Here is a 19,694-nt window from a genome sequence, read left to right as displayed (position 1 = left end):
CGATTGGGCCGGCTGGTACTCAAAGATAAGGTCTTATTTCAACAAACTGCATCAGTGCGAGATATATGTATATCTCACCGTATTTTACCTAAATACCTAACACTATTTATAATCTGTGTCGCGAGATTCGAGACGTCTATCAAATTGGGTTACAAGTAAATTATAAAAACTCAAACCTAACCGACACATCATAAGCCATTTGCAAAATACAAACGATAGTTAACAATCTCGCAAGATACGAGTAAATTGTAAACTAACGGTACCTATTTGCAATTTTACGGGTATTATATATGCATATTTGTAAAAAAAAGTAAAATAATTTTATACCCAAGATATATTATTTTACGCAATATATATTATAGACGATAAACATCACAAAAGTCAGTAAATCTATCTATACACATAAAATTGTCTTTTTGTACTAAATAATATATATAAATGCTTATGTATACATGGTATAGATACCTATTCTCTATCCTATCCTCTATCATATCCTTTTTTTTCAATCTTTGTCTGTTTGTTTCTTAGTTCCGGCTAATCTACGACTGGACCGATTTTGACTTTCAACGGAAGATAGCTGATACGGAGTAATATAGGTTACAACAATAAGTTCTTTAATTCTAATTCAAAAACGCTTCATTGTGAAGTTTACTTGAATAAAATTGATTTGATTTGATAAGTTTTTTGCTAAATTCAAACGATAACGAAGTCGCGATCACATCTAGTGTAAAAAAAGTAATTAAAGTCGGGTGTGAATATCAATTTACACATAGGTTCCATTCATAGTTCATCAGGATCCTTTTAACAATTAATTTTAGCCTACGAAAATAATGACCGCAGATTTATAAATTCAAACTAGTGTATGTATAGTTCAAATGACAATGTTATTGATTTTAATTAATATAAGTGATCACCGCAACTTAAACTCCAAATCCTGTAACCGAGGTCGTCCGACAGAAATCGCTATTTAAGGCGTATGACTGCATTTGTACTTATGTAAAATTTATTTTATATTTTTAGATATGCAATATGGCATACTATTATTTGTATTTTTAAAGACAAGTTGACAAGTTTAAAATTATCATTCTACTGCAATTTATTTCGTGTCACTTTCTTGTATAATCGCAGTATTTTTTTATACCTTAAGTCACAAAGGAGTAGATTGTACACGTGATAGAAAGCGAGTGTCACCGTTTATGAACATTTGGAACATAAATCCACTGCAGAAAATAAATACAGGAAATAAAACAATTCTATTTTTAAAATACATCTTTATTAGTCTACATACCACGATGTATCTAACAGATAACAAAATTGTCTACTTATAATACTTTAAAACACCGACATTGAATACGTAACAAAAAATTCGAAGTATCTAAAATCAGTTCATTACACAATATAAAAAATAAACAACAGAACTTACAAAAAAAATGTAAAACATTCATCCGATTCAAATGTCATTTAAAAATTGGCGGGAAATACATATCGATTTTTTTTGACAGATTAAACAATTAAAATGTCTACCTAAGGAAATATTTGCAAAATATACGCTAATTAATTAAAGAGAAAATTAAATTATCTTATATTTTGTTCTTAAAACAACTATAATTACAGTAATGGACGACAGCTTTAAGTAATCAATTTTATAAATACATTTAATTTATGGTGAAAACTAAATTAATATGTGAAAAATAAACACAATGCAGTAAATTGCCTGATGAAAGATTTCGTAAATAATTTGAGTCCAATGCAATAGCATCACACTCAAATTACACAAAACTTATAAAAAACGTTGAAAGATCTTGAAATATGAAATCGAATCGAGCAAATCGTGAGCGAGTCTGAAATAGTGCTTATATATTTTTGTACCTAATTTAATTAATTCATTATTTTAATGTTCCGTAGTAAAAAATAACCCTGGAGGTTGAACAGTACAAATCTAAACTATATTTAAGAGTAGATTATTCGTGTTTTATTAATATATAATTCATATTTTTCGTCTTTTTTGCATCCCAGGTAAAAATAACTTTATAGATTAACTAAAAAGTTATTTTTATTAATTACTCGGTCAGACAGTATATCTCAATTCCTTACTATAAAAACGTTTCACATTATTCATACAAGCGTTATATGTATGCACAATAATCGTAAAAGTAATTAAAACTGTTTCAACTATTTATAATTAAGAGGTAAAATAATCTGTATTAATAAACTACGAATACAAAAATATAAAATGTATTCAATACACATGTATACTAAACGAAAACAATATTTTCATACACTGTATTTTTAATGTTGGCCCTCAATTTTCCGGGTTTGATTAGGGGATGTTATGGAATTTGTAATTGAAACTAATGAAAAAATCATACTAAACTCATTTTTGCATAGATTTATACTTAAAGAGAATAGCTAAATGTATTTTAAAGCTATTTGGATTTTTTCGGTGATTATACCTAACAGTAAATAATAACCTACAAATAAAGTTAAATTCGTATGTTGTAATTTTTTCTTTTACAATTAATAAATAATCTAATTTGTAACTGAAACTAATCCAAACAATCGGATAATGCGAAATAATGTCGTATATGGTATCTGAAACCGATAAATCTATATTAATATTAAAAATATTTGACGACCTCCGTGGTACATGTGTACACCGGTTTTCAAGGGTACGCCACTCCGAGGTCCCGGGATCGATTCCCGGCCAAGTCGACATAGATTATCATTAGTTTTCTATGTTGTCTTGGGTCTGGGTGTTTGTGGTACCTTCGTTACTTTTGATTTTCCATAACACAAGTACTCTAGCTACTTACATTGGGATCAGAGTAATGTATGTATGTGTCTCATATTTATTATTTATTTATAAATGTGAAAGTAACTGTTTGTCTGTATGTCTGTCTGTCACGAACAAATCGCTGAACCGAATTTGATGATGTTTGGTATGAAGCAAACTTGAAATCCAAGGACATAGGCTACTTTTGCCTAGTACGTGACAACCAACACTATAATGCAAGCGAAGACGCAAGCGACTAATAGTTATTCATATATCCATATCTATATACAGATTAAAAATTACACGTCCATAACATCCCGGCTGATATTCTAGACCAGTGGTCGGCAACACGCGACCCGTGACTGTTTTGCAAAAAGGTTGACAAATATGACAGGTAACATACAAGAAATAGCGTCTCAAATGCAACCTCAGATATTACACCGAAATTTGTATAAAATATATTTCCTATTCAGGTCGTTTGTAGTTTTTATTTTTATTTCCTTAGCTATAAAGCCCAAAAATATAAACATAATGTAAGTATTATGTGTAGGAATTTAATTCTGTATCTTTTAAAAAAAAATAATAGCAATTTTCATTTTTCTAGGAAATATGACAATTAACACTAATTAATTATGGGTATAGGTATATTGGGCTTATAAGGTAAATTTTATGATTGCCCGACTATACTTTATTTCGCTACCTTGTAGCCATTGTCTACCAAAAGGTTGCCGACCGTTGTTCTAGATGATGGCGACTGATGCATGCGTTTATGCACAAATGAAAGGTATACCATCTATTTTCAACACAAAACGTAGGTGTGAGGCAAACGATATTAGGTGCTTTTCGAAGCATACAAGAAAGTTATTTTATTCGAACACCTTCATTTACACGGTCATTATGACTTCAGTCATAATGTTCTAGTAAACAGATATGTCATTAACGCGCAAAAAGTGAAGACTAGAAAACGTCCTAATTGGGACGTTTGCCTTTAATCGTTTTCGTCATAATTATGCCGGTAATACGTTATAATACATCATAATTATGTAGTAATACGTTTTGCGTAATTAAAACATCTAGTCATCCCTTTTACTTATTGTTTTTTATCAAGCTATCCTTTTTACTTGTAACGAAATGTAAAATAAACTGTCCCCGGCGCGGCACACTTTTTTCTGTTGTTTATTATGGGTATAACATATCTGTTTATTAGAATATCATTGACTTCAGTGAATTACAAATGACTATTGGTATAATAAAAAAATATGATATCAACATTAGACGTTCATTATTCAATCCTGATCATCAGTTACTTGAGATAAATTGTTATTTATTAAAAAAATAAGTGATAACATTGAGCAAAAACAATAAGGCATGGGTTCAAAGAATGGTTGTTAAAAAAGTATTCATACACAAACAACATCAATTCGTTAAGTATAGGCAACCCGGAATGATACTCATGCCGTTTTTCCTATATTAAGCGAATTTGTACTCAGAAGTAAATCATTTATATTTAAAAATGGCAACATTAAAATCGTATTTTTGGTCCACGTTACATTATAGTCCGGTCAAAATATACAAAAATATTGGCATGTTTACATTAATTCGCGTACAGTTGTAAATTGGTATAAGTGTTTGATTAAAAGTAAAATAAGTAACAGCCTTTAACCTCGGCTGAGTTAAGGCCTACTCTACTTTTAACGATAAGGTTTGGACCTTCCACAACGCAGCCCCAACGTGTTTCATAGGATACACATATGACAGAATTTCATTGAATTTAAACACAGGCTGGTTTCCTCACGATATTTGATGGTCATATCTTTGCGGTTCTCAAATAATGATTTGAATTTTTCTTATGTTTGACCTTGATTTTTGCAAAACGAGGGATGTTTTAATATCTGATGTTTTATATCTAACAGTACACACAGTACTTTACATATGATCTGTACCAGTATTCAACTCTATTCAAATTATTGTTACTAGAAATGTCTTTTTTGACCTAAAACAGATAATAAAATCAAAATATCAAACAACTTTATTTCTACCCTTGGCTATTGGATCTTAAGACTTTAAGCTGTCTTTCTGTACTAAATGAAACCATACCAATTAAAGTTGAAGTAATTGAACCATTCAATGGACTGCCATGACAATTACTTCATATATCACCATAACATTGAATTCTAAAACATGAAATAAACATGTAAAGATTTAAATTCAGTAATATTTATGCAAATGTCGTTTCTAAAAAAATACTATACAAAGTATAAACTACCATATCTTCATGTTCCCAAGTCCATTGTAATTTTTCTTTAATTAAAACTTAAATCTATACCGATAAAGCATAAATAGCGCATACAATACACTACATTTTATCCTTACATATACTGTGATAGTTCATTATATCAATTATACTCAAGCTCTGAATTGTCCGCAGGTGGTCTTGGGTTATTTACAACTGCTTCAGGATTCACTGTGTGTATTGGAGCTGGATTCATAATTCTATTACTAGGCATTCTAGATATATCTAGAACCGGCAATCTCAGAACGTAATCCTGGTCCAATCTATCCATCTGCAGTCTTGATCTCTCCGACCAGGGTATAACTCTGAAATCCGGATTAGAAGTTGAAGCCACAGCGTTCAATCTTGGTATTCTCTGAGCTAGCGTTCTTAATCTAGAACTTTCCGGACGTTCGCTTCTAGTTTCCGGAACGAAGTTCTGTACCTCGGATCTTCTAGAAGCTTCTGGCCGTTGATTCGGTGTGAACATGTGCTGGTATCTCGCTATCTCGCATGGGAGCAACGGTCTTGCGTCTCGACCGATTCTCTGCACGGTTATTTGGCGCTGAGTCTGGTTACTCGACTCGACCGGAGTCGTCGGGTGGACGAGAATACTGCTCTGAGTCACCCTGGTCGGCGAGGGGAAGTTTAGAGCCAGGAAGTCGGGAAGAGGCACGCAGAACACTCCAAGTTCGTCCTGAAAAGCATATAATAGATACAATAAGCACTATCTTCCAAAATCGAATTCAAAACTGAACATATAGTTAATTCAATCCAGGACGACTTTCAATACCGTCGTCATTTGAAGTTGACAACATGTAGTAGAGTAAATTTCCAGTTGAATATTAATTTATTCTTTCATTCAACTTCGTAAAACACACACACACACACACACGGTGGCAGTAGCACAGACAGTGCCCACTTAGATACTATGGGATACTATACAACTCATACTCTTGCTTATATTAGACACTTAAGAAAAAAGTGTCTTCGTGGATTCAACTACTTGTGATGGCTATTATACCAACAAGGCACTAAATTATAAAACACTGTCGTGGAGAAAAGCATTACTGCATTAGTAATTTTTTATTGATTTTATTATTCGATTATCGCTTACATAAATATAATTAACATCATATTTGGAATTAAATCAACTACTACTCTGTAGTACAGTTTATATAACATTCTTCGTCCAGCTCCTATTGGACAAATGAACAGCATAATATTGCTCAACAAAATAAATCCAATTAATTTTACTATGATTAATATATGATAAATGATGGTCTTATAAACTAGCCCCTAAGCCATGACTGTAGAGTAGTTGACTAATGCTCTTTCTCTTTTTTTCAAATGTCAAATTACTTATAACAGAAAGAGACAAATAATTCTTTAACTATAACATATCTAGTAACTCACATTAGAATTAGGCGTTCTCTCCCCACTCTCCGGTATTGTTAGGAATGGTTTCCTATCTATTTCACTCGATCCACCATTCGCAGGCTTCTCTTTCTCTTCGTCCAGTGGAATGTCAGGTACAACTTGTAAATCTTCAGGTGGATTAGGTACAACAACGTAGCTCGCTATTATACTTGACAATTGGTCTAAAACCTACAACATATACACATATAAATATTAGTATCAATATATAAATGTTACTTGACCAATAATAAGTCGGATAAAGTAGAACTGAAACTCATAATGGATCAATGATATTCTAATAAACAGATATGTTATATCCATACTAAACAACAGAAAAAAGTGTGCCGCGCCGGGAACCGTTTATTTTACATTTCATTACAAGTAAAAAGGATAGCTTGATAAAAACAATAAGTAAAAGGGATAACTAGATGTTTCAATTACGCAAAACGTATTACTACGTAATTATGATGCATTATAACGTATTACTACGTAAAACGACTAAAGAAAAACGTCCCAATTAGGACGTTTTCTAGTCTTCACTTTTTGCGCGTTAATAACATTTACTAAAACATCATTGTAATGGATGTTAAACTTCATGATAAAAAAATGTTGTCTTGTGCACATTTACTTGGGTAGGTACCTCCCACTGCTTATATTCTTTGTAAAATCAGTGAGTCAGTGTAACTACAGACACAACATAAGCAAGTCTTATTATATTGTGTTTTACTTTATAAAGTAAGTAACTCAGTTTAATTACAGATATAATTGGTCCCTTGTCTATCCTGGTGGTGGATTGACGATATAAAGAATGGTCAATGTTTTTAACAGTGCCGTTATCTATGGGCAAATGTACCCTATGGTACCCATAAAGTGTCGGATTTATCAATCAGTCTATCTTCTTAAAAGGAATATTTTTTTAATAAATAAGTATCAATTACCTGATCTGCTAATAATCTGTGTTTAGGATCTTTGACAAGCAGTCTTTGAATTAAAAATACTGTGTTGTCAGAAACTTGTACAGAGTTGCCGTCCCTTTAAAAAAACATTATTTATATTATAACATATATATTATATTTCTAATAGTTGTCGTCCATTATTCGAAATTAAAACATGATCTATGTTGGTAATTTTATTTGATAATACATATTAAAGCTTAATGTGTAAGAAAACAGCAACCAAACAAAAATTAATAAATGAATAACTGTTAAAAAAGAAGAATGCATTGATCTGTTTTAATTTTGTCTGTATAACAACATGTAAGATGTACAGCATCTTCTACCACGCTTCTCCAGTGCGGTTTGGCGGATTCACGTGACACACGGCGGTTTCCTCGCGGTGTTTTCCTTCACCGCCGAGCACTTGACGAATTATAAATACAATTTAAGCAATTGTGATATTCATAAATTTGCTATGATATATGTATACAAATAAATGAGCCGAGATGGCCCAGTGGTTAGAACACGTGCATCTTAACCGATGATTTCGGCTTCAAACCCAGGCAAGCACCACTGTATACATGTGCTTAATTTGTGTTTATAATTCATCTCGTGCTCGGCGGTGAAGGAAAACATCGTGAGGACACCTGCAGGTGTCTAATTTCATTGAAATTCTGCCACATGTGTATTTCACCAACCCGCATTGGAACAGCGTGGTGGATTATGTTTCAAGCCCTCTCCTTAATGGGAGAGGAGGCCATTAGCCTAGCAGTGGGAAATTTACAGGCTGTTACTTTACTTTACACAAATAATGTTAGGGGACAATGTTTTAAATATGACTAATTATATTTAAAAGATTATTTATGACTAATCATACCCACTCTTTAGACGAGATTTCAAGTTCATTGGGAGGGATGAGTGGAAGCATATATTACCACATGCAAATATACTGTACCTATAGCATAATTATAGATTACTTTACTTACGGTGGTATATTATAATTTGCAGCTTGTATGCGACTAAATAACTGCGCCAGACTCGTATCACAGAATGGAAATTGGCCATATAACATAGTGTAGAGGACCACGCCGAGAGCCCACATGTCAGATGGTTTACCGAGGTAAGGCTTACACATCAAAACGTCTGGCGATATGTATGCTGGAGAACCTTTAATGAAAAGATTAGATAGAATATATATAATGTTGTCTTAGATTTTCGCGATTATTACACATTGAAATAAAACTAGTTTTATTTAAATCGCGTATATTAATTATTTTTATCATTGTTTCGAGCACTTTACAGCGTTCGTGGTCACGGGTAGACTGAGGTGACATTTGTCTATTTGAAGTACGAAAGAAATTTTATTTATTCGATTCACTAACAAACACAAGTATAACGTCGAAGCGAAGACATCTATGGACGAGGCCGTTGGAGCAGGTGTAAGTTGTAATTAGGATTACTTTTATTAAAAAGTTAATATACTATATACTTGTAATACTATGAAATACACAACAGCGATATTATGGCTCAAGGTGGCACCCTTGTGTTGAATTTTATGAAAATACGTGCCCACCGTGTCCCATATAATATATATATTCTTTACTCATATTATAGATACATATATAGCATAACCCATGGTCCTGTTTGCATATTTATACTGAATAAATTGGATTGAATGGTATATAAGTTTATAGACTAACTGAGTGTGGTACACCACAGTGCCATCTAGCCTAGTGGCGAGTTACAACAAAGTGAATAGTATAAAACTTCTTCTATTTTTTATGTGAAAATATCACAATAGTTATTAATTTTAACTTTTACTAAGCAAAGAGTATGTTTAATATATAAATTAATAAAATATGTTTTTGTAATTGTTTGTATTGGTCTTACCTCTTTGGTCTTTCAAAAGATCCCTGTCACTTCCTAAATGTGTTCCAAGACAGAAATTTGTTATAATTACTCGTCCTGTTCGCTGATTCAAAACTATATTGCCAAGTTTTAAGTCTCTGTGCACTATGTTTCTCTGAAAAATTAAACAATTACATAACCATCTTTATATTTAACTATTCGACACATTTTTTTCAAATAGAAATTTGTATGAAACAAATATTACAACAAACTGTTTCTGTGCCAGAATCAAATTAAATTGACTGTAATAACTGATAATTAAGCCAAATTTTTTAATTTAAGTGACTTATCTATAAAAGATAGATAGATACTAGATACCTTTCACTTATTTTGGAGATCTATAAATCAGACTACTAGAAAAGGCAAGGAGACTTCAAATCATTAATAATATAACAACATCCACATCTATCCAGCTTCATGCTTTTATCATTACAAAGAATACAATTTTCAGAAACAAACATGTAATATTAGATGATATTCTACTACATATGCCTAACCTAACTCTAACTCACTTGAATAAAACAGTGGTCAGCTCTAAGCAGTTAAAAAAAGAGAAGCTCTTTGACCAACCACGAGCCATGTACGGGCTGTTATTTTTATATATAAAAATAAGTAATATTCATAAAACTATTACCTTATGCAAATTAGCTACAACCCTGACTATATCATAGAATATTAATATGGCTTCTTTCTCTGGTACTTTTTTCACTTTCGTAACATACTGTTGAAGATTGATAAGTTCACTGCCTTTCTCGCTAAACTGATGTGCATTAACACTGTCTAACACTAAAAAAAGTCTTTGTCGAACTCGACCTGTGTAAATAAATCCTGGACCATTTGGATTTGGTACTTCATCTAGGGCATGATCCTGAAAAATTTAAGTTCACCATGAATAACATTGTAAATATTTAATTGAACAAAATAAAATGTCTAGCCAAGATACAACTGCTTTACAAGTTTTTCACAGAATTTATACAAATTAACAAAGGTTTTAATCTCTGTTCTAAATTCAAATACCATTTGAATTTATTAAAATAAATTAAATGATAATCATCATTTAAGTATACCTTAAATAAGCCATGGTGATGAATAACACCATCCTGATCCTTCAGAAGTGACAATAATGAATACTCCGTGTGTAAAAGCATCTTCCCTTGTCTATCATCTTGCGTTTCCACTTGCCCTTCATTACGAAGAGTCAAGATTTTTATTTGGTAATAATCATCAGTCTTTTCTTTACGTGCTAAACACTGAACTATACTTTTAACAGGACTAGGCCCTAGTTTAGGGCCTAACAAGTAAGGACCAGCCTTTCGAACATGATAGTCAGGAACAGGTGTCCCTAGTGCTGGTACGTCACTCTTGTTATAAGACAATTTAGTCTTCCTAGGCGAATTAGGACCTAATTTTTTTGAATTCTTAAGCACAGAACTAGATGTTGAGCTTGCATAGGCTGATATTCTAGCAATCTTAGGACTTGGTTGCAGTAACAAAGGTCGAGTCCGTTTTCCATGATTTACACTGCACCCTGGTTTCTCTTGATCCATAACTTATAACAAATTAGAATAGCTTTAGAAACTTTGCACTGCAAAATTGTTGAGTCACAAAAATAATGTTAGTTTAAAGGACGTTTGTTACAGCATTGTTTTTTGTATTATACCAACGGTAAAAAGAGAAAATCTAATTCTTTTATTTACTTGGACAGATGTCCACCAAAGAGAATGGAATCACTACGTTTATGTCCACTTTATATTTATTCTATATTATTTAAATGTAGATGTTAATTATTTTATTAATAAATAGCCATAGATTAATCTATATTTATTTAATATTTTTAAAAGACGATATAATATTTTTCATTGTTAAAAATAAAGTTAAAAATTTTTCAAATTTGATAATTTTTATTTCATATTGTAATTAAATATTTCTAAAAATATCGACTATTGTATAATAATCGTACTAAACTAAATAATAACAATTATATCATGTACTAATTTTGTTATATTTTAATATTATTCTAATATACAACTTAGAGTGATAACTTAAAATTAAAATTAAGTTTGTATTCACTATACAATATACATAATATTTTTTTTTATTACATTTAATACAATAGGAGTTTTTTAATTTTTATATCACTGAAAATGTTAAATAAAGTCTGCATTAAGTGATAATATACAATTTTGACATGATTTCTTCCTACAAAATACAAAAACCTTTAAAAGTAAAAAATTATTAATACCAAATTAGAAATGTAGATACTAAAATATATTTGACAGTATGTATGACTTACGAGATAATAATTTTTCTTGTGCAATATGCAACACCAATCTGACCAGTATTGACAGATATTTTTAACCATGTTTTGTGGAGACTTAAGTACTTTCTGACGGTTTTTGTGACATAATAATCCATCTTATTGCGAAATATTTCAATAAAATATTACTTGTAAATAATAAATACCATAAAAACAGTATGTGGAAGGGTCTTAGGCTTACGCAAACACAACTATCGAAACTACATTTCAATGGACATAAATTTCAACCCATTGGTGTTCCGGCGCTTGATTCTGTATTGAATCAATGGTACGAATTTTGCAAAAAGCCTCCGAAAGGATTCGAAAAATATTTCCAGCCCGATGGTGGTAAAAAACAAGCCAAAAAACCTGAAACAGATGCATCACCTGCACCGTCGAAAAGTACGCCACCTAGTCCTAAGTCGACCTCATCTCAAGATAAATGGAATATGAATATGTTCTCTGGCTCTTCGGGAGGAGGAAGAGGTACAGGTCGCAGTGGTTATGAAGGCCCAGATAGAGAAAAATGGATGATGTTTGGGGCTATGGGAGTTGTAACTTTACTAGCTTCTATAGCGTACTTTGAACTACGATACAGAGAAATAAGCTGGCGCGACTTTGTTAACTTATACCTTAATAAGGGACTTGTTGAAAAATTAGAAGTTATAAACAAGAAATGGGTTCGGGTAAGATTACAAGGTTCTGCTCTCGAAGGCAAGATTATCTGGTTTGCAATTGGAAGTGTTGATTCATTTGAAAGAAATTTAGAAAATGCACAAATTGAAATGAGTATTGAACCACCTAACTTTGTTCCTGTTATCTACAAGACTGAGGTTGAAGCAGCAAGCTTAACTGGAATGTTGCCAACCTTACTTATTATTGGTTTTTTAATCTATATGATGAGAAGATCAGCTGATATGATGGGCCGGGGTGGACGGAAGGGTGGAGGTCTCTTTGGTGGAGTAATGGAGTCTACCGCAAAACTAATCAATCCAACAGATATTGGTGTAAAATTCCAAGACGTAGCTGGTTGTGAAGAAGCTAAAATAGAAATTATGGAATTTGTTAATTTCTTGAAAAATCCACAACAATATATTGACTTGGGAGCAAAAATTCCTAAAGGAGCTTTACTTACTGGCCCTCCTGGTACTGGAAAAACTTTACTGGCTAAAGCTACAGCGGGAGAAGCAAATGTTCCTTTCCTCACAGTATCAGGTTCTGAGTTTTTGGAAATGTTTGTAGGAGTGGGTCCATCAAGAGTAAGGGACATGTTTTCTATGGCCCGTAAACATGCACCATGCATTCTCTTTATTGATGAAATAGATGCTGTGGGCAGAAAGAGGGGTGGCCGAAGCTTTGGTGGTCATTCTGAACAGGAAAATACACTAAACCAGCTGCTTGTTGAGATGGATGGTTTTAACACAACAACAAATGTCGTAGTTTTAGCTGCTACAAATAGAGTTGATATTTTGGATAAAGCCTTGCTACGACCCGGTAGATTTGATAGACAGATCTTTGTACCAGCTCCAGATATTAAAGGAAGAGCTTCAATTTTCAAAGTACATCTGTCACCTTTAAAGACCACAATTAATAAAGATAACTTGGCTCGTAAAATGGCTGCCTTAACTCCAGGTATATGTTTACACCACTATTTATGCATATGATAGATGATATTGATAGATTCCACACTACATACATTGTATTATATTGCATGAAAAATTTAGTATATGCTCAAATTAAAAAATTCACTAAGCTAAAGCTTATATTTATCAAAATCAGTAATAAATTATGAAATAATTATTTCAATGTTAAAATTGAAGTCTAGTGTAAGTTGTCGTAGCATAATAAAATTGCAATGAGCATTTATAGGAATGTCATTGAATGTAATTTTTTGTGTGGGTTAATATTGCATACATTACCTATAAACTGGCTTACCTAGAAGAATTTAATTATAATTCCAATAAGATTCCAATTAGTAAAATCTAATAAGAGTTAAAAATATATTTCACAAACTCAATAAAATATTGAATCAATATGTATGTAAAATCTATGTTTATGTGTCTCATATTAATATCTCTAACAATTTCTAATTACAGGTTTCACCGGTGCTGACATAGCCAATGTATGCAATGAAGCAGCACTTATAGCTGCAAGAGAGTTAGCAAACGACATTACGATGAAGAACTTCGAACAAGCTATAGAAAGAGTAGTGGCAGGTATGGAGAAGAAATCAAATGTACTGCAACCAGATGAAAGAAAGATTGTTGCTTATCATGAGGCTGGACATGCAGTCGCGGGTTGGTACCTACAACATGCTGATCCCTTACTGAAGGTGTCAATTATCCCAAGAGGCAAGGGACTTGGATACGCACAGTATCTACCAAAAGAACAGTATCTGTATAGCAAGGAACAACTTTTTGATAGAATGTGCATGACACTTGGTGGGAGAGTCAGTGAAGAGATTTTCTTTGGTAGAATTACAACAGGCGCCCAAGACGACCTTAAAAAAATAACTCAAAGCGCATACGCCCAAATAGTTCATTATGGTATGAATGCTAAAGTAGGTAATGTTTCTTTCGAAATGCCACAACCAGGAGAAATGGTCATTGATAAACCATATTCAGAAAAAACCGCTGAGTTGATAGATTCAGAAGTGAGAGATTTGATTAATACTGCACACAAACATACAACTGATTTGCTAACAAAACATAAAGCAAACATAGAAAAGGTAGCTGAGAGGCTATTGAAACAAGAAATCTTAAGCAGGGATGATATGATTGAACTTTTAGGTCCTAGACCATTCCCAGAAAAGAGTACTTATGAAGAATTTGTTGAAGGTACTGGTTCACTAGATGAAGATACCACTTTACCTGAAGGATTAAAAGATTGGAATAAAGAGAAACAACCCTCCACACCACCCCCAGAAAGCATACCATCAGGAACAAACACTAGTAAAAATTAAGCTATTTTATGTAGTACATAGATTGTTGAGTTTTTAGTCAGTTTATGTGAAATAAATATATTACCTTAAGATTTAAGGCTTTTTGTTTAATAAAGGATGAACAAACTTGTATTTGGCGTAATACAGTATTTGTCGTGAAAAAATCTTAATAAATAAAAATGACATTGTTCAGTAAAAAAAAAAAAATACGAAAATAAACATTAATATTTAATCAGTACATACTTATTGCATTTCTCCGATAACAGCTTTTTGTATGCAATGCACTTGTTTTATAAAATAAATAAAATCTGCTAAATGGTAGTTTTTGTTTCGCATGAAGGATTTAAATAATTTACTACATTTTCGAGTACCAATATATTTAATTGGCCACTGGCTGAAATCAAAAAATTTACATTTACCTCCCGTCTCCATGTAAATTATCGTGTTAGGACGAGCACCTTCGCGCTATTATATATTCGACTGCGCGCGATTTGGATGATCCGCTTAGAGCAAGAGGGTAATGCGAGATTGTGCTAGCCCTGTACATAGATAAGAAGGAACAAATTCAACAAAAAAAAACAGGGTTATATTAAAATTATAATATGAAAATATTCAAATATTGGCTGAACTTACATCCAGCCTTCTTTCTGTTTATTTAAATATTCACTACATTACTTTATACATCACCAATTTCTTAAGTAAATTCAGTTTTTTGTACAATATAAAAAGAATCTTATATTACCTCTATGTTTACATGCGAGATGTGTACAACACGCCCGCATTCTCATTAAACTTGATCTAACCGAGCGAACGAGAAATAAGAAATTTAACAAAATAATTAAAATTATGGTAATTAATACATGTACCTATACTATTTTATGTTCAACATTTTATGTCAATATTCAATTATTATCTATACTTAATTCTAGCCTATGATATAACATTATAAATGATGAAACGTATCTGCATGATATCATTCAACAATAATCCATTAACAATATTCGCAATCCATTTATTCACGTCTATCGAACGGAAAAATTAAAACTAATCTCAGTAACAACAAAAAGTCCGACAGTCAATGACAGTCTCTGATTTTTTCTCCTTTTGGTTTCCGGCCACGCTTCTTGCCGGAGGCAACACCGGCTAATACCAAAGCGGCACGCTTAGCACGACAAGACTTACAGAACCAATCTTCCGTTGCACCTGGCTCTTCCGTAATGCCTACACAAATCCAATGGTACCAACCGTCACACCCATCACAACCTATCATGGGCGAGCCATTGTCTGGTCTACCACAAGCAGGACAAACCCAAATTTTATTACCTTGTTCATCCAGGTAATAAGGTGTTGGTAATGGTCCACTAGGTTTATCTACAGGCGTAGGCGCAGGCGTAGGAGTCGCCGCTGGCACTGACGCAGGGGTAGCGACAGGCGCCTGGCCCGGAACCATTGTCACTGGCTCCTCTGAAATGGACGCGGATTCATCTTCATAGCTATCGCCCAGCCCTTTCTTTGCTAAAGGCTTGAAAAGTATTCTCTTGTACTTTGAATGACTTGAAGGTGGTCGATTTTTTCTTGGTGGCGATGCCAGAGGTGGTGAAGATGACTGAGCTTCCGACTCAGCTATGTGATTATGCTTAGAATGTTTTTGTTTTGGCGGTCTTGTTACCAGTGCGGAAATTTGAGCTAACTCTGGGGACCGACTATGTTCGCGGGATACAGCTTCATCCTTTATGGGAGATGAACTTTCTTCTTTTTTTACAACGGGTTTTATGTTTAATTTAAATATATCTGGTGAACTAGGAGGCATAGGCGAATTCGAGTTGGAAGAACCAATTTTAAGTGTTAATTTAGGTACCAAACCATCTACTGCTTTTTCTTTCTTTTTATCCTTTTTCTCTTTTTTAATCTTTTCTTTTATTTCTTGTCGGTCCTCCTTTTCTTTTTTCTTGTCAGACTTATCCTTATTTTTATCCTTTTTATCTTTTTTCTTTTTAATTTTTACACCGTCTTTGTCACGTTTTTCTTTTTTATGTGATTTATCTTTTTTCTTTTCTAAATTATCGATTTCTCTTGATTGAGGAATTACAGGCGGTATAACTTTGACAGGTTGCGGGTCGGGAACAGGATCAGGTTCTGGATTTGGTGCGGGTTCCTCTGGGTCCGGCGACGGCAATCGTGCTGGTTGAGGAGGTTCTCTTGGCGGTTCGTGTCGAACTTGTTCAACTTTAGGAGGATTAAGCTCAATTGTTATATCAGGTTGTACGGGAGGCATTTTATATATACTTGATTTATGATCTTTACTAGATTTTGATTTTGGTTTCTGTAAAATATTTGGAATGGTTGGTGATTTGTGCTTATCATGCCGATCTTTATCACGACCCATCATTGGAGACTTGCGCATTAGTCTTTCCTCTTCATTATCAACGGGTATAACCTCCAAGCTAGGACGTCGCAGCATCGGTGGTATTTTCACTGATGACGACCGAGATGTATGAGGGAAGTTACCCATTGGCATTAGATGATTTGAAATACCGGGACCAAGGCCACCCGGCAAGAAACTGGGACCTGGAATAAGTCCTGGGCCTCCTGCTCCTAAGGCAAATGGATTACTTAATAAATTAGGATTTTGTAAACCTCTTAATGCCGGATTATTTGCTAAGCCTGCTAGGAAGTCACTTCCGGGAATCAAACCTGGACCTGGCATTAGACGACCTTGAGGCATTGCAGGAAAGAATGGAAATCCAGGTGGCATCTGTGGTAGCTTTGATTCATTCTTTGGCCTACTCGATTTTGGTGACTTTTCATTTGTCATTTTCATTTTCTTTTTCTCAGCCATTTGTACCATTTCAAATGCTAATTGCTGTTGCTGTTTCTTCAGTTTTGCTTCTAGTTTTGCTGCTTTCTCTTTTTTGTCTTTATGTTTCTTTTCTTTTTTCATTTTTGGACTGACACTAGCTACTTCTTTGGAATATGGTAATTGCAGCGACTTATTGATTGATAAGCCAACTGGTCTAGATTCAGTAGGCAGAGCTCTAGACGCTGGAATAGGGTGTGTGTCCAATGAGTCATCATCAATATTAATGATTTCATGTGATCTTATATCTATTTCTTTCGACAAATCTACAGGACTATTGTTATTGTTCATAATGAATTCTTCACTCTTTACTCTAATATTTTCACTTTCAGGTGCAGAATTTTGCAATCTTGAGATCATAGCATCAGATTGTGTTTGTGGTTTGTCAGGGGAAACCTCTGAAGCACTCTTATCTTCTTTAGATTTGTTCGATATTCTTTTAAATATATTTATTTTTGATCTATCTGGCTGTGAAGCCAACTTTTCTTCTTCTTCAATAACTTCTTTCTTTATTTCTACTTCTGGAATTAGTGAATTTGTGGAAGTTGATTGTTTATTTACAGGTAAAGAATTAGATACAAGGGGAGATTTAGAAATAGGTATTTTTCTTGGTACAGGTATCGCATCCTCACCAAGTATATTTGAAGATCGAGGTGCAGGTGAAGGTGAATCGACTGGTTCTTGTTTGATAACAGGCCTTAAAGGTTCAGAAATAACAGGTGTTGGTATTGATGGTGGTGGCACCACTGGAGGCTTTGCTGGTGGTGGCAAAGGTCTTGGCGCTGGCATTGTAACATGATTATGATGAGTTGGATGTACATCTTTAGTTTTAATAGGATATCCTGGTGGAAACCTCTCCAATTTATTACTATCCCTAGATTTACTACTTTCACCTTTATGACTTTTATCTTTTCGTTTACTTTTCATTATCTTACCATTCAATAATTTATTTTTCTTAGATTTTTTATCTCCTTTTTCTAATATAGGTACTTTCGATGCATTGGAGTGGTGAGAATTGGCTTTATGTTTTTCATGATGTTTCTCAGAAACAATTGTGGGAGGTCTAGCTTCAGGAAGTTTACCTTCCCTTGCCGGGGAAAGAAAACCAGACATTGTCATCATGACACTACTAATTTCCCTAGTTCTTTCTTCTTCTTCCAATCGTAACCTCGGTCTTTTACTATTTGGTAATGAAACTGGATCAATTGGTCTTTTAAATATGTCTTTAGGCTTCTCTGGACTATCTGTGACTGATATTTCAGGACTTGTACATGTTGCATTACTGTCAATGTTGTCAATACCATTTTGTCGGATTTCAACTGTACCTGCAACCACTGGTGTATCCCGTTCTTTCTCGGGGTACATTGGAGGTAAGTGTTCATGGACATGCATGGGTCTTGTAACAACTTCATGACTGCCAGGCTTCAAGAAATTTAAATTAGACTCTTTCGGTTTAGGAAACCTCTCTGTTTTGGTAGGTGGCAGTACAGGTGGTACACTGCGAGTATACTCTGCTAAGTCCGGTAATTGGATATGAAGATCACGAAACACTAACCCTAAGTCATGTAAATTTGGTTCAGTCCTATTGAATTGTTCGGCGTATCTGTTAGCTTGTGTTCCCAATGTGCAAATGTATTTTTCCAAAACATGAACTAGAATATCGAGTGGAGTTGAGTTTATACCATTCCATCCTATAGTTTGACATATTTGCGCAACATTCCTTCGTAGTATCTCACGGGCGTACGCCTCTGACATTATGACACCAACAAAGTTATCTGGAACAAATGAATATATAAATGAATAGGATAAAACAACGTTCAAATAAAGTATGTGCAATTTGCTGACCACAATAAACAGATCCACTTTACATCCCGATATCTGTACATACCACAGGATAGCTAAAACAGCAAATCTCATGATTTTCATACCTGCAAGTGTCTAGTAGTACAGAGACGATATCGCAAACAGGTGGAAACTTCAAGTTTAGAACACACATGTATGCTTTGCTACAATATTCAAAAGTCACGGATAATTTATTATAACAGATTTAAGGATTACAATGCAAAATAGCGAAGTGTTTACGTAAAAACTTCTCAGCATTCTACAAACACAGTGCCCCGTGCGCCATGATTGCATTTTGGGTTGTCAATGTTAGGTGTTGCAAGGCAATAATAAATAAAATGGCGGTCTAATAACGATGCGTTCATGAATAAAAAAATTATGTCCATCTTTATATAAAATAAAATAAAATTTATAATAATACAATATGTCGTCCTTAAAATGTCAATCAAGT

General features: G+C 33.5%; 3 protein-coding genes across 3 annotated transcripts; 1 reads left to right on the top strand and 2 right to left on the bottom strand.

The window, feature by feature from the left end:
* Positions 1-4,854: 4,854 nt before the first annotated feature.
* Positions 4,855-11,061, bottom strand: LOC124538737 (serine/threonine-protein kinase 40-like). Its single transcript, XM_047115908.1, has 7 exons — positions 10,375-11,061; positions 9,942-10,175; positions 9,290-9,422; positions 8,386-8,566; positions 7,403-7,496; positions 6,462-6,653; positions 4,855-5,742 (listed from the first exon to the last, which is right to left on the bottom strand). Exons 1-7 carry the CDS (start codon positions 10,852-10,854, stop codon positions 5,170-5,172), a joined length of 1,887 nt encoding a protein of 628 aa, XP_046971864.1. The 5' UTR covers positions 10,855-11,061; the 3' UTR covers positions 4,855-5,169.
* A 547-nt stretch (positions 11,062-11,608) lies between these two features.
* LOC124538736 (AFG3-like protein 2) lies at positions 11,609-14,701 on the top strand. Its single transcript, XM_047115907.1, has 2 exons — positions 11,609-13,235; positions 13,700-14,701. The coding sequence occupies exons 1-2, from the start codon at positions 11,783-11,785 to the stop codon at positions 14,563-14,565; spliced, it is 2,319 nt and encodes a 772-aa protein (XP_046971863.1). The 5' UTR covers positions 11,609-11,782; the 3' UTR covers positions 14,566-14,701.
* Positions 14,702-14,759: 58 nt separating this feature from the next.
* On the bottom strand, positions 14,760-19,550 carry LOC124538735 (transcription initiation factor TFIID subunit 3-like). The gene is made up of 2 exons (XM_047115906.1): positions 19,330-19,550; positions 14,760-19,176 (listed from the first exon to the last, which is right to left on the bottom strand). The coding sequence occupies exon 2, from the start codon at positions 19,154-19,156 to the stop codon at positions 15,620-15,622; it is 3,537 nt and encodes a 1,178-aa protein (XP_046971862.1). The 5' UTR covers positions 19,157-19,176; positions 19,330-19,550; the 3' UTR covers positions 14,760-15,619.
* Positions 19,551-19,694: the final 144 nt, after the last annotated feature.

Source organism: Vanessa cardui, chromosome 21, assembly GCF_905220365.1.
Source record: "Vanessa cardui chromosome 21, ilVanCard2.1, whole genome shotgun sequence".
Classification (NCBI taxonomy): Eukaryota; Metazoa; Arthropoda; class Insecta; order Lepidoptera; family Nymphalidae; genus Vanessa; species Vanessa cardui.
The sequence above is the reverse complement of the archived record's forward strand: the minus strand, read 5'-3'. Positions and strand labels throughout refer to the sequence as shown.

Bases quoted from the DNA above. Each gene is read 5' to 3' on its own strand.
- LOC124538735 (XM_047115906.1), bottom strand. From the start codon at position 19,156: ATGTCAGAGGCGTACGCCCGTGAGATACTACGAAGGAATGTTGCGCAA.
- LOC124538737 (XM_047115908.1), bottom strand. From the start codon at position 10,854: ATGGATCAAGAGAAACCAGGGTGCAGTGTAAATCATGGAAAACGGACT. The intron at 10,176-10,374 runs GTATACTTAAAT...TAAATTTTTCAG, and splicing joins ATCACCATGGCTTATTTAAG to GATCATGCCCTAGATGAAGT. The intron at 6,654-7,402 runs GTAATTGATACT...TATATGTTGTAG, and splicing joins ACAGATTATTAGCAGATCAG to GTTTTAGACCAATTGTCAAG.
- LOC124538736 (XM_047115907.1), top strand. From the start codon at position 11,783: ATGTGGAAGGGTCTTAGGCTTACGCAAACACAACTATCGAAACTACAT. The intron at 13,236-13,699 runs GTATATGTTTAC...TTCTAATTACAG, and splicing joins AATGGCTGCCTTAACTCCAG to GTTTCACCGGTGCTGACATA.